At 36.4% G+C, this 12,606-nt stretch overlaps 2 protein-coding genes across 3 annotated transcripts in view; one reads left to right on the forward strand and one right to left on the reverse strand.

Annotated features, from left to right (window-relative positions):
- LOC149838413 (E3 ubiquitin-protein ligase COP1-like) overlaps nucleotides 1-1,935 on the forward strand; it is a 115,036-nt gene extending 113,101 nt beyond the window's left edge. Inside the window, exons 10-13 of one of the 2 annotated variants that reach the window (XM_090006585.1) lie at nucleotides 289-393; nucleotides 474-653; nucleotides 1,428-1,538; nucleotides 1,635-1,935. In XM_090006585.1, the coding sequence (XP_089862711.1) occupies nucleotides 289-393; nucleotides 474-653; nucleotides 1,428-1,538; nucleotides 1,635-1,805 (567 nt within the window). In that variant the 3' untranslated portion in view covers nucleotides 1,806-1,935. The remainder of the gene's footprint in view (nucleotides 1-288; nucleotides 394-473; nucleotides 654-1,427; nucleotides 1,539-1,634) is intronic. The other variant, XM_090006587.1, reaches the window with a different exon arrangement.
- An 8,095-nt stretch (nucleotides 1,936-10,030) lies between these two features.
- Nucleotides 10,031-10,399, reverse strand: LOC149838414 (uncharacterized). Its single transcript, XM_090008248.1, has one exon. It carries the CDS (start codon nucleotides 10,397-10,399, stop codon nucleotides 10,031-10,033), a length of 369 nt encoding a protein of 122 aa, XP_089864374.1.
- Between the last annotated feature and the right edge of the window lie 2,207 nt (nucleotides 10,400-12,606).

A 12,606-nucleotide genomic window follows, 5' to 3' on the forward strand; every position in this document is an offset into this window, starting at 1 on the left:
CTTTTTGCATTCCAATCTTTTTAACTTCATTTTGGCTTCCTCTTTATTGCTCTTAGCTTGTAGCAATAATTCTGCTTGAAAGATACATGATGTTTCATGGTTTCATAGTCTTGCAAATTTAGATTTGCATTGATGTGATATAGGATTTCAGAATGTATTTTTTGTTTTTTTTCTTATGGCAAATATTTGATAAATCGTTAGATGGAATTCTGATTAACCATCCAGAAATTGAAGTACTGGGCACCATCACTTTTTCTATCCAAAGAATCTCTTATTTGTTTGATATAGGTTAAGGTCTGGTGCACCAGGCAAGAAGCAAGCGTGCTAAATATTGATATGAAGGCAAATATTTGCTGTGTCAAATACAATCCAGGATCAAGCAGATATATAGCAGTATGTATTTACCTGATTTCCCACCATTTTTCTTACATTCTTGATGTTATTACATGGTGTTTGTTCTGTTTTCGGTACAGGTTGGTTCTGCTGACCATCACATTCATTATTATGACTTGAGAAATATCAATGCACCATTACATTCTTTCAGTGGACACAAAAAAACAGTTTCATATGTAAAGTTTCTATCCAACAATGAGCTGGCATCAGCATCAACAGACGGCACATTACGGCTGTGGGATGTAAAGGAAAACTCTCTTGTATGTTTTATTACTTTTCTCATGCCCTAACTTGATCTTTTCGTATGTCATTAATTTCTTGTACCAAGTCCCTTCTTTGGTATGTGGAATCAGAGTTATGCAGATATACGGCATATCTTATTCATCACTATGACATTGTAGTTTGAGATTAATGTTGAAGCTACACATTTGTGTGCATATCTATTTGTTTATATGAGTATTTTGGTGATTTTTGTCTGTTTGTATGTTGCAGTTTTAGTTTTTTCAGCATAAAACATAAAAATATAATTCTGCAAATATGCATCATTCCTAAGAAGCTCAAAACAACGATACAGATTTTGCATTTTCCGGATCTGTTGTTTCTGCATCATTTGAGTGGAAAGATAAAAGTTTGCATTTTCTACATCTTTTATTTATTCTTTACTTCAGTGGCTTTATGTTCACAATACTGTTGAGGCACTTTCCTGGCTCATAGTTGTTCGAAAGATCTTTATCCAGTTCTTTCATGTCAACTGTAGTACTAATTCCTTTTTACGGATTCTAGTCCCTGGTTTTCTGGCTTCTTCTAGGTCATTTTGCTTCAACATGAGTTCCCCCAACATTGTATCGTCGTCATTTCCTGTAAATGTTTTTGCATGATATTATTAGCAAGTTGCCTGCTATTGCTCCATGCATAACAAAAATGCATTTTGCTGATCACCAGCTCATCTCTCTGCAATTCCTTGATGAATGTTGGATAGCATGAAGCTTTGAGGAAAAAAATGTGATTGACAGTTGTGTGTTTGTATGGATCAGATGCGAGTATTTGAAGGGCACACCAATTTAAAGAACTTTGTTGGACTCACAGTAAACAACGAATATATTGCATGTGGCAGTGAAACTAATGAAGTATTTGTCTACCACAAGGTTGGGAACGCAGATATGAACTTATGTTCTGCCACCTGGAATCACCTTAGTTTTCCGCCTGCCTAACGTGTGCTTTGACGGTTTTAATTTGTGCAGGCAATTCCTAAGCCTGCAGCACGGCATAGATTTGGATCTTCAGACATGGATGACACTGATGATGATGCAGCATTATCCTTCATCAGTGCTGTTTGTTGGAAGAGTGATAGTCCAACAATGTTGGCAGCCAACAGCCAGGGAACAATCAAAGTTCTTGTGCTTGCACCTTGAAGAAGAAAGCGGTATTGTATATGTATTCTGTAATATAGCTTCTTTTATGAATGGGAAAATATGTTTTAATCAAAAGCCAACATCTTCTACACTTGTAATGTCAGAAAGTATGATCTTGTTTCTTTCATTCCTGTGGTAGTCTATGTACACATTTTTTTTGAAAGGCAGTAGTCCATGTACTCGTGGTGCTGAAATAACTTCAGTCAATGCTGGGATTGTTGTCCTTGCCTATCAAGCAACATCAGGCAGTTCTTCCTCAGTATAAAATTGAGAGGGGCACCAGTGGAAAGGAGATATTTTGTTTAACCTTGTGTTTTTTGGGCCTGGTGTGTTGGTGCCATCCATAGATCACTGTAGCATCACTGCCTGCTGATGCTGATTTTTGTTGAAGATTTTCAAGATACATGAATATAGGGTAGTAATGGGCTAGTTCCAGACCATTTATCTCCCATACTGTTTCGGACCCCTTTAAAAAACATATTTACATGTGTTTTTTGTATTTAATCTAAATGGATAGATGCGATCTCTAGATCTCTACGGCTTATTTAGTAGAAAACATGTATTGGTTTAAACATTTTTTCATGTTTAGATGTATTTTTAGCTGAACAAAAAATTCCAAGCGTTCATGTTAAACCAAAAACTTGCTTAACTAAAAATAAAAAATTTCTTGTTAAATTGATCTTAGTGAATAAGTAATGATAAACACAGGTTTGGATTAATGCTTAAACACATGCAAGTAAGTTTTTAAAGGGGTCTGGGAGATGAATGATCTGAAACTTGCACATTACTCTGTAGAAGCAACTTCCAGTTTTATCAGCACGTAATACTTAACGCCCATGGTTGACTCACAAGAGCTTCAGTTATCTGGCTGGGTAGTTGGCTTAAGGTGTTCAAAACTCGAGAACGTTTAGGGTTCAATACCTAAGGTGTGTGTCCCTTGCCACGAGGCTGAAGCAATGGGAAGACCTACCCGGTGGGTAGGGGAGGTACCTAAATTGGCAAAAGAACTGTTGAGGGCCTCAATCCTTTTCAACCGCCCTGTGTTTGTAGTTTCCGTTATCATTAAAAAAAGAAAAAAAATCTTAGGCTACTAGCATTAACGACATTGTAAATTGCTTACCTGCACCTCCCCGTTGGTCAAAAAAAGTGGTTTTACCTTTTTTATTCTTGGGAGAAACTGGGTTTGGATCAGGTTACCTAGCCATGCTGGATCGACCTGTCCTGTAAACAATTGGTCACCCTGATATGCATGGATTCTAATAATGTTTAGTACTTTAATAATATTTGAATAAAAATGTATATTTACACATTCAAATTTCAAAAAAAAGTTTTTATTAATTAAAATTTAAAAAAATCTGAATCTGTTCCAAAAAATGTGTTTCCACTGTATAAGAGAAAGCTGGAACTCGAATGTTGCCATGGGTTTATACCGACCATAAGTATATCAGGCTTAGCCAACGCCACTAGGTTTTCTTGAGAGATTTTTAAAAGATCTCCAAAAACTGACACTCTACAGCTGAGTTATATCCCTTTACTTGCCACCATCGAGAAGATTCTGATAGTGGTTTTCCTGTCCTTCGTGAAAAAACTGAAACTCGAATGTCAAACTTGAGATGTGTGTCAAGGCGTAATGTATAGCTGTGACCATAGTTGCCAGAACAAGAATAAAAAATGGGAAGTGGTAAGGAAATCAGAATCGACAAGCGGTCAATCCAATTTTTTGAAGGATTCAGGATGTGGGAAGCAAATAGGAAGCGGTATGAAGAATAGTTTAGAAAGCGAAATAAGAAATTATTAGAAATAATAACAAAATGATTGATTGTAAGAAAACAATTTCTAAAGAATGTTCTTTGAAGAAAAAAAAGTATGTCATATTGAGTAATTAAGAAATGACTTCTACCAATACCATTGACAATTATATCATCTTATTTGAAAACTACTTAAGATCATTTAATAGGATAACTAATTAACACATACAATCAATAAAAATGCAAAACCTTTAAAACTCCAAGTTCATAAGTTTATTTTGAAGTTTGGATACAAAACATTGATATAATAAAAAAAATGTGCAACAATTGATAAGTAATTCAACACACATTATAATTTTAAGAAACTTGAAGTGAGACTAACAATATAATCAATTGTTATATGATACCTTTAAACAACAAGAAATGTACAAGAGTAGACAATGTGTATATATATATATATATATATATATATATATAATGTGTGTGTATGTCTTAACAAAACAAACCTCTAACAATATATAACTAATTATGTATTGCTAATGATTTCATATTAACGGTACGAGTATAATAATCAGAAAATGATCTATTTTTCAAAAAACCTATAATTTTTTAAATTTGGCCAATGTTCAAAACTGCAACTTTTTGTCTGTAAAAGGACCTTTTCGTCCTTTGCATATGCGAATTTTCTTCATATATGTGAACCTTTTTCTCAAATATCTAAATATGCAAATTTTCTCTCAAAATATGAGAATACGTGAATGTCCCCTCAAATATGTGATTTTCTCCAAAAAATATGCAAATGTTGTACTATATTTTGCAATTTTTTCTCAAATATGCACTTTTTAAGGCTTCAGTAGTGCTTTTGAAGTGTTGATAAAGGCCCTTCATGCTTTTGAAGCAATGCCAAAGGCTTTAACGACACTTTTGAAGTATCGCTAAAGGCCCATCACACTTTTGAAGTGTCGGTTTTTTCCAACATGCAGGAAAACATCCATAAATGTGGAAGCAAACAAGTGGACATTTGCAAATGTGTGGGAGGAAATTGGCAAATAAAGGAGAAAATTCACATGTTTGGATATTTGAAAGAGAAGTTCGCATATCTAGAAGAAATTCACATGTGCAAAGGATGAAAATGTCTTTTTACAATCGAAAAGTTAAGGTTTTAGACATCGGTCAGGTTTTTTAAAATTATAGTTCTTGAGAAACACATCATTTCTGCAGTACAGCAGTTATGTGTAGTAATTGTAATATAATAAAGTTGCATATAAGATGTACAAAAGTCATTAAGTTGCTTTGTAAAAAGTAATACAAATTGGGTTGATAAGCTATTTATCATCTGTTAAAAATTTCACCAATTTGAAGTTTTGAACAGATGTAGTTATATTATGAAACATAGAACAAACAACAAGAGAACAACAGTCTAACATGCATATAGAAAAACATATCAAACTAGATATTGGTAATTCAAAAAAATAAAAGAGAAAAAGACAAGTCATGCACATTTATATTCTATATACTGTGTAAATTCATGCATTTATTTATGATGAACAAGAGAAAAAGAGGGGAATGTGACTGCACTAACAAAATCACACTATAAATAGTGAGGAACTAGAATTTTTATATCCGAGGAATTGAATTCCTAAACTTGAGAATTATAATTCCAATGAAAATAAAAACTCAATCATGAGAATCGAAATTCCCATCACATGAGAATCAGGACTCTTGTTAGGAAGTCGTGATCCCCATGCATAGGATGTGCAATTCCATACCGCTTCCTGGGAATCGTGATTCCCACCTTATAGTATCACTTTCGGTTACAATGGTTGTGACATAGAAGGCTGGTTTTTTTAGGGCATGACAACTTCAATAATGCCATTAAGTAAAGCACTGAAACCAGACTAGCCTTTTACATCTCCCCACCGGTTTTAAGCAAGAAAAAAGGCTTGACCTAACCCCTCCATCCCTCTGTATGGCCATCACTCCACTGCTATATCTCTATATCCATTATCATGATGCCCTAGGGACATGATCACACCTCAACAAAGTATATGGGTCGATGTATGCATGATTGGAAATGAAATAGCTACGATGCGCTGACCTAGAATTTATGGCAATGAGTTAATTATGAGGACGTGGATGTCATTGTAGTTGTGGCTAATTATGTAGAGTTGGATAGGGCGCCCTCTGTGCTTATTAAATAGTAAAAGTACTTGTTTTTTTGAGAGAGTACTAGTTAATTATGAGTACTCTGGAAATTGCACCACACATGGTCAACAGCTGCACCCTCTCAGCTTAGGATGGCGAGAATGAACATATATGCAATGGTGCCTCAACGAACAGCCAGGTTTACGAGGACAAACATTTGCTGGAGTCATCTATGTATACAGTATAGAAGAAAATTGGTATTTTTTATATTTTTTTCATTTTTTTTGCACATTTAACCTTACAGATATGATCTACATAATTTGTTTAGTAGTAAATAGGTTTTGGATCATGTGTTTGTATATGCAAACAGGCTTTTTAAGGATTCCAAAAATCAACAGCCTATCTTCGAAACATGGATAAAATTTTCATATAAAAACTTAGATTTTTATAAAAATTTTATGTAAAAAATGTCTATTGCTTGGAATAATTGAAAAAACTGTCGTTTTTTTAGTCACATTTATTCTATTATTTTCTTGGTGTGAGAAAATGATAGAAAAAAATTGAATGGAAAAGAAAAAAGGTACAGCTTTTGTTCCAAATCGTATAAAATTTTTCACATCCAAAAATAAAAGTTTTTCATGTAAAAAATTTCATCTTTGGAGATGGATGCATTATTCATACAACAAGATGCTCTCTCTTTCTTCTTTTTTTTTCCAAAAAAAAAAAAAAATCTTTCATTAGTAAAATTTTTCATATGAGAAGCTCTCATATGTCAAATTTTCTTTTCATAAGACATTTTTTCTCACTCCCATGGGTGGCCTCAGTTTATGAACTGAATTTCAACTTAAGTGGGTAGTTGTGATCCCTCTTCTTGAGCATTGGTAGGACTAATTTAAAATGAGATGTAATCAGGTCAGGTGTACCCTTGACAATGATACCATCAGTTTCCTTTGCAATCCAACTACCAGAGCTGGATTGCTTATGTCTCAAACGGGTCCCACAATATTTTTTTTAGAAGTTGCTCATGCATGCAGCATCTAAGGCACATCCAATGTACGGACAAAAGCAAAAGCTAAATATATGGTGTTTTTTTTTTATTTATAACCCAAAAGAAATCGCACCCAGCACCAAGACCTGGTTGTGTTGGCTCAGCCTGCCATACCTAGGGTCATCTTGCCGATAACGTAAAACTCCGAGGTTAGGTGTGTTGGCTCAGCCTGCCATACCTAAGATCATCTTGCCGATATTGAACGATGCTACTTGGTTTTTTATAATTCAAGATTTTTTTTATAACGGGAAAAATCGTCTGGCTCATCGAGTTTATTAATGTAAAATCCCTATTCCCCTTTTCGGAAGGCACCTAGCTTCAATCTTGCGACAAAGGACACACACCCGTGGGTTTCGAATTCATGATATCCTGTCAACTGGCATTCACAAGTATCCCCTACAAGATGATCCCTACTCGTACAAGATCCAATAGGGTTTAGCTTTGGTAATAAAGAAAGAGGTCCGATTAACTATTCGGTTTGGATCTATAGAGTGTGATTAGTATATGGAGCCGGGTATGGTTTATGAAATGTCATACTACCAGAGCTGTGTCCGACCTAACCCCAATTGTTATCCACAATATTTTACTGCAAAAAGTACAAAAACTAATATTTTACTGGTTCTGGTCCGGTCTTGTATATGTTACACTTATAAGATCTGATATGGTTTTGCCTAGTTAGGTCCGATCATACCCTAACCTCCATGCACCTTAGAGTTGGATTTGGGTTCGGATCAGTGGGTCCAATAGAGGTCCAACCTGTTAACACCTGGAGTGACCAGAAATCAATAGTTCAATGATAAGTGCGCATGCACAGACCACCTAAAAAATAAAAGAGTGCGTGTAGCGTATAGGTCAGAGCGGCATTTCAAATACCATGGATGGATTGTATTGTATGCCTTCTAGATGGGTCCCACTTGTTTTCTTAGAGCCTTTGATGCCATGGATGAACGGCATCTAAGGTTTTGGAAATTATGAACAGCTGAAAAAATAGTTCATCCATGGTATTTGGGATATTGCATGGATGAACGGCATCAGAGCATTGCGATGGCACAGAATCTGATGCGCACTCAAAGAAAAAGGTGGTATGATAATTCCTTTGGACTTTTCTCCCTTTTCAGTATCTTAAGAGATGGCACAGAATCTACCAATTAGGGTAAAGAGCATGTCCGCACTAATTCAATAGTTTGAGATCAGAGCTAGCACTCGAGCCGAGTACTTTAATAATGAACTTGGATCCACACAAAACACAGAAAAATCGCTGCGTAAAATCACCGCATTGCGATGGAAAGGGCAGATCCCGAGGAAAAGTTGGGTTCGAGCCCCTCCTAAAGTTTTATTTTTTTTATTGTAAAAATTTATATTACCCTCTTTTATATTTTAGTTTTATATTTTATTTTATTATAAAATTATTTTGCTCTCCTTTAAGCAAAATCCTGGATATATTTTATTTTATTTTATTATAAATATTTTTTTTGCCTCCTTTTAAAAAGTTTTGAAAATTTTCATTATTTTATTATAAAATTTTATATTGCCCCATTTATATTTTATTTTATTATAAAAAAAATTGTGCCCCCCCTTTAAGCAAAATCCTGGATCCGTCAGTGTATATATGTTATGTTACAATAGACCGTGCCTACAATCCCGTGGGAATCTCATGATGCAAGTTGTTTTGACTTAACTTAGTCCCCATATATATCTCAGCATGCTTGAATTAGTAGGAATTGACCATTTGATCAATTTTTTTTTATAAAAAACATATTTTTATGAGTTGAGAAAAATTGATACATTCATAGCCGTTGATTTTTGGATAATTGAAAAGACCTATATATAAGTCAGATTTTGGCGATCCAAGAGCTGCTTTCCACTAAATAAAACATGTACATCATATCTATAGTGTTAGATGTGACAAAAAAACTAGATAATAAAAAGTAGCATTTTGCTAAGTTGACTGTAGCAAATATTATATATATGGGTTAGTATTTGGTACTATTGAAGTCACAAAATTATGTGAAACTATTGAGCTGAAAAATATAGGTTTAAGCTTTATCGACTCAATTTGACCACATACATGTATTCAGGATGGTTTGTTTGGTAAGGATCAAATATGGGATCATGTTATTTTGATCTAAAATATGATTTTTGGAATCATGAAATTTTACTGCATTGTGGACTATTAATTTTGGAAACCCTTAAAAAACTTTTTGTGTTTCAAATCTGATTTCCCACAAAACAAAACTTGTAGGTCACTTTCATAGGATTTAATCTACAAAAGAAATTTCTGTCAAAAAAAAACAAGAGAAATCTAAAACATATGATTTTCAAATCAATAGTTTCACAATTTCGTGCGCTTTATTAACCCTACATATGTGTGTGTGTGCGCGCACAATCAATTGTATGCCTTATTGAAAAAACCATAGGTAGCTGTTTTGACTCAATCTAACCTCATAAATGTTCAATACTATTTGATAAGGATAGCATTTTGGATCGTGTTTCTCGACGTTATAAACATGACATTTTGAAGTAACAAAAATTCTACAACATTGTAGACTTTATTTTTAAGTCGCTCGCAAAACCTGCACACACGTTGCAATCTCCTTGTATAAAGGCCGTTTTCTACTGTGCTACTTACGATTTTCCCGGGAATTTTTTTACTGTGCTACTTACGATTTTCCTGAGATTTCTTAATGTGCTACTTACGATTTTCCTGAGATTTCTTAATGTGCTACTTACGATTGGAAAAAGCTTGTACGTGAAAGATGAGAAAAATATGCCACCTTACACCTTACTACTGCAAGCATGACTGTATTGGGAAGGTCTCCCATTATGTTTTCCAGTAGAGCCTGAAACTTTGGCACAGAGTACCAAACAATGTACCGAATATGACGGGCCGAAAACTCAGCACCTTAGTCATGACCTTACAAGTTACAGTAGATTTTGCTTACATATTACAACATACCAAAAAAAGGAAAAAAGAAATTCAAACTCAAAGTTCAAACATTGATGTGTTACAGTGGATGTGCAGGTGGTGAACTCATAACAAGTCCATCCATATATCAATTAAACCAAAGAGTACCTACCTTCATAGGTCGTCCCAATTGAGAGCTTCAATGGAAGGAATCTCAAGGAGAAAGAATCCCCACTCACTTTTCCTTTGCTTCTTATTCAAGTGGTGCATTGGTAAACGTATGAACAACAATAAAAAAAAAAAAAATTAGAGCACCGAAGAGGAGGAGAAAAGCCAAGAAAAAGAATAGAAGCCTTCTTTCCTCCTCCCCCTCCTCCCCCTAGAAGATGTCGAGGATCTCTAGGATGTGGCGATTGCAGAGTGGGCAAGATCCACGGTTGAGCCATAGCTCCCTGCTGCACAATCGACAGAAGGTGTGGCCGCACGGGATGAAGGCCGCGGCCTTTGCTCTGACCATGCAGACGCAGCAGCAGCACCCACCAAACAGTTCCTCACTTCCTCCTCTGTTCCCTTTCTTCTTGCAATGCTCATCCCCTCCCTCTTGCTCCAGCAACGCCATCAACGACACCCGGAGCGGTGTCGAGGCGTTTGCTGCCTCCCAATCTTGGGCGGCTCTCAGGTGGCGCTCCACCGCCAATGCCGCCGCCAGATTCATCGTGGCCTCTGTTTCTGTTATCTCCGCTGTCATTGCTTCCTCATTCTGGCCTCTTACAGAGACATGGCTGTGCTCTTGATCGTCTTCTTCGGCCCGAGCGCTCTGCGCGATGGTTTCTCCTTCCGCTGCAGCAATCACCCCAATGTCGTCCATCTCTTGAGCGACGGGTCTCCACGAACCGCCGCAGCAACCGACCCCGCCTTTGAGCCTAAACCTCTCTCTCAGACCCTCCCACGCTCTTCTTCTCCTTCTCGTTCTGCCCCTTTCCTCTTCCATCTCTTCCCAGCAGCTCTCTCTTTAGCTCTTCTTATTTTTCCTCCTCGCGCAGAAGCTCTATCAACGTCCTCCCCACCTCTTCGCCTTCTTGGTTGCCACTTGCTATCTCAGGAACAACAGAGAAACCACTCCACTGCTCTCCTTCTTCACCATCTTGGCTTCTCATTACCTTCTTGATTAAGAGACTTCACATCCTTCTGCAAAGTGAACCAAATCAGGCCAGCAATGCATAAAAGCAAAACAAAAAAAAAAGGAAGAGAAACAAAAAGAAAGGGAATGATGGTGGTGGTGAAATGATAACGGCAGCAAAACCTACATGGTTGTGCTTCATTAAAGCGGAGCATAGAGCATCATCTTCGTCCATGGAAGCCCCGTGAGTAAGAGACCGTATGAATCAATCCCCACGGTGGGTGTGGTCCTCGCAGTCTGTTCAGAGAACGGAAGAAACCAAAAAAAAAAGAGAAAGCAAACAAACCAAGTCTTTCTTCTTTCTTTCCCTCAGGAATCTGCGAGACGCCTGGTTTTATATATACATTTTGCTTTCTTTTTTCGCTTTTTTTTTTTCCTTCTTTTTCTTTTGATATATGGTGCCCCACTGTCCTTTTAAAGAAAAGGAAGAAGAAGAAGAAAGGAAGGATAGTCAGGTAGTTAAGCAAACCGGTTCCTTTCCTGGACCCGGGCAACGATTTTAGTGGGGGCAGCTGACTTAATCCTTCACTTCCCTTTCCCTCCCTCTCTCACCGTGATTAGGCAAGCAGGGGACGTCAATTGAGTCGTATTCGGGTTGGATACTTGAGAAAAATCAAAACCATCTTGCTGAATTTGGTAGAAAATCAACATCCGGTCAATAATCAGATTCTGCATGCGGTCATGCATCTAAATCCAAATGAATCTTGCATCCAAGAATATTTGTTCCATTAATCAGATTAGGATATGGTATTACCTTTTTTTATTCATTCAAATCCAAATCTAAATCCAAATTGATCGAATCAAGTAGGGATGCCAATGAACCCTTGGATATTTGACTTAAAAAAATTGGATTTAGTATGAATTTTTCTCCATCCAATTCCAACTCTGATTAGCAAGGCTGAGAAACGAGATGAGCAGGTCGCTGTTGGGGTCGAAAATTGAGCTCTGCAAGCCGAGCCAGCTCATTTAGGAAAATGAGCCGAGCACCAACACGGCGAGCTCAGCTCAGCTCAGCTCAGCTTAGCTTGTATAGCCTCATTTTATATATTATGGATTTAAATATTATATTTTATATTTTATATATAAGCAAATTTAAAAAACTTTTGAATTTTTTTTTTTTCAGAAAACAAACCAGCTCATGATCCGCTCGTAATGAACCCGAGCAAGGCTGTACCCTTAACCAGCTGAGCCCAAACAGCCAGCCCCACAGCGATTAACAAATATGGAATTACTCTATTATGGTATTAACCACATCTTATTTTATCTTATCTGAATCCAAACAGTTTACATCTCTAACATCGAATTAAGTGAGACTCATTAATACGTACATAGAACCGAATCCAACCCATTTACATTAGTTGCAAAAGGAGGAGGTGGAGAGTTGGTATTAACCATATCTTATCTGAATCCAAACAGTTTACATCTCTAACATCGAGTTAAGTTAACATTAGATGCAAGAGGAGGAGGTGGAGAGTTGGTAGGTCGAGCTGGTAAACAAGCCAAACATGGTATGGTCAGGCAGAGCTCGTTTACTAGTGGATTGAGCTCATGGCTCGTATCATGTTCATGTTTAGCCAAGCCGAACTCGAGCTCCCCTTGTTCCTGAATGAGACGAGCCAAACACAAGCTCGCTCATTTAAAAAAACATTTCATGTTATTTATATATAGTATATACATTTTTATATATTATACTTGAAAATATATAACTTTTTATAAATTACACTTAATAGGCCATATTTTATATTTATATTTTTCATTCATCCTTTTTATATATA

The sequence above is a fragment of the Nuphar pumila genome, chromosome 5 (genome assembly GCF_984573655.1).
Source record: "Nuphar pumila chromosome 5, dmNupPumi1.hap1.1, whole genome shotgun sequence".
NCBI classification, from domain to species: Eukaryota; Viridiplantae; Streptophyta; class Magnoliopsida; order Nymphaeales; family Nymphaeaceae; genus Nuphar; species Nuphar pumila.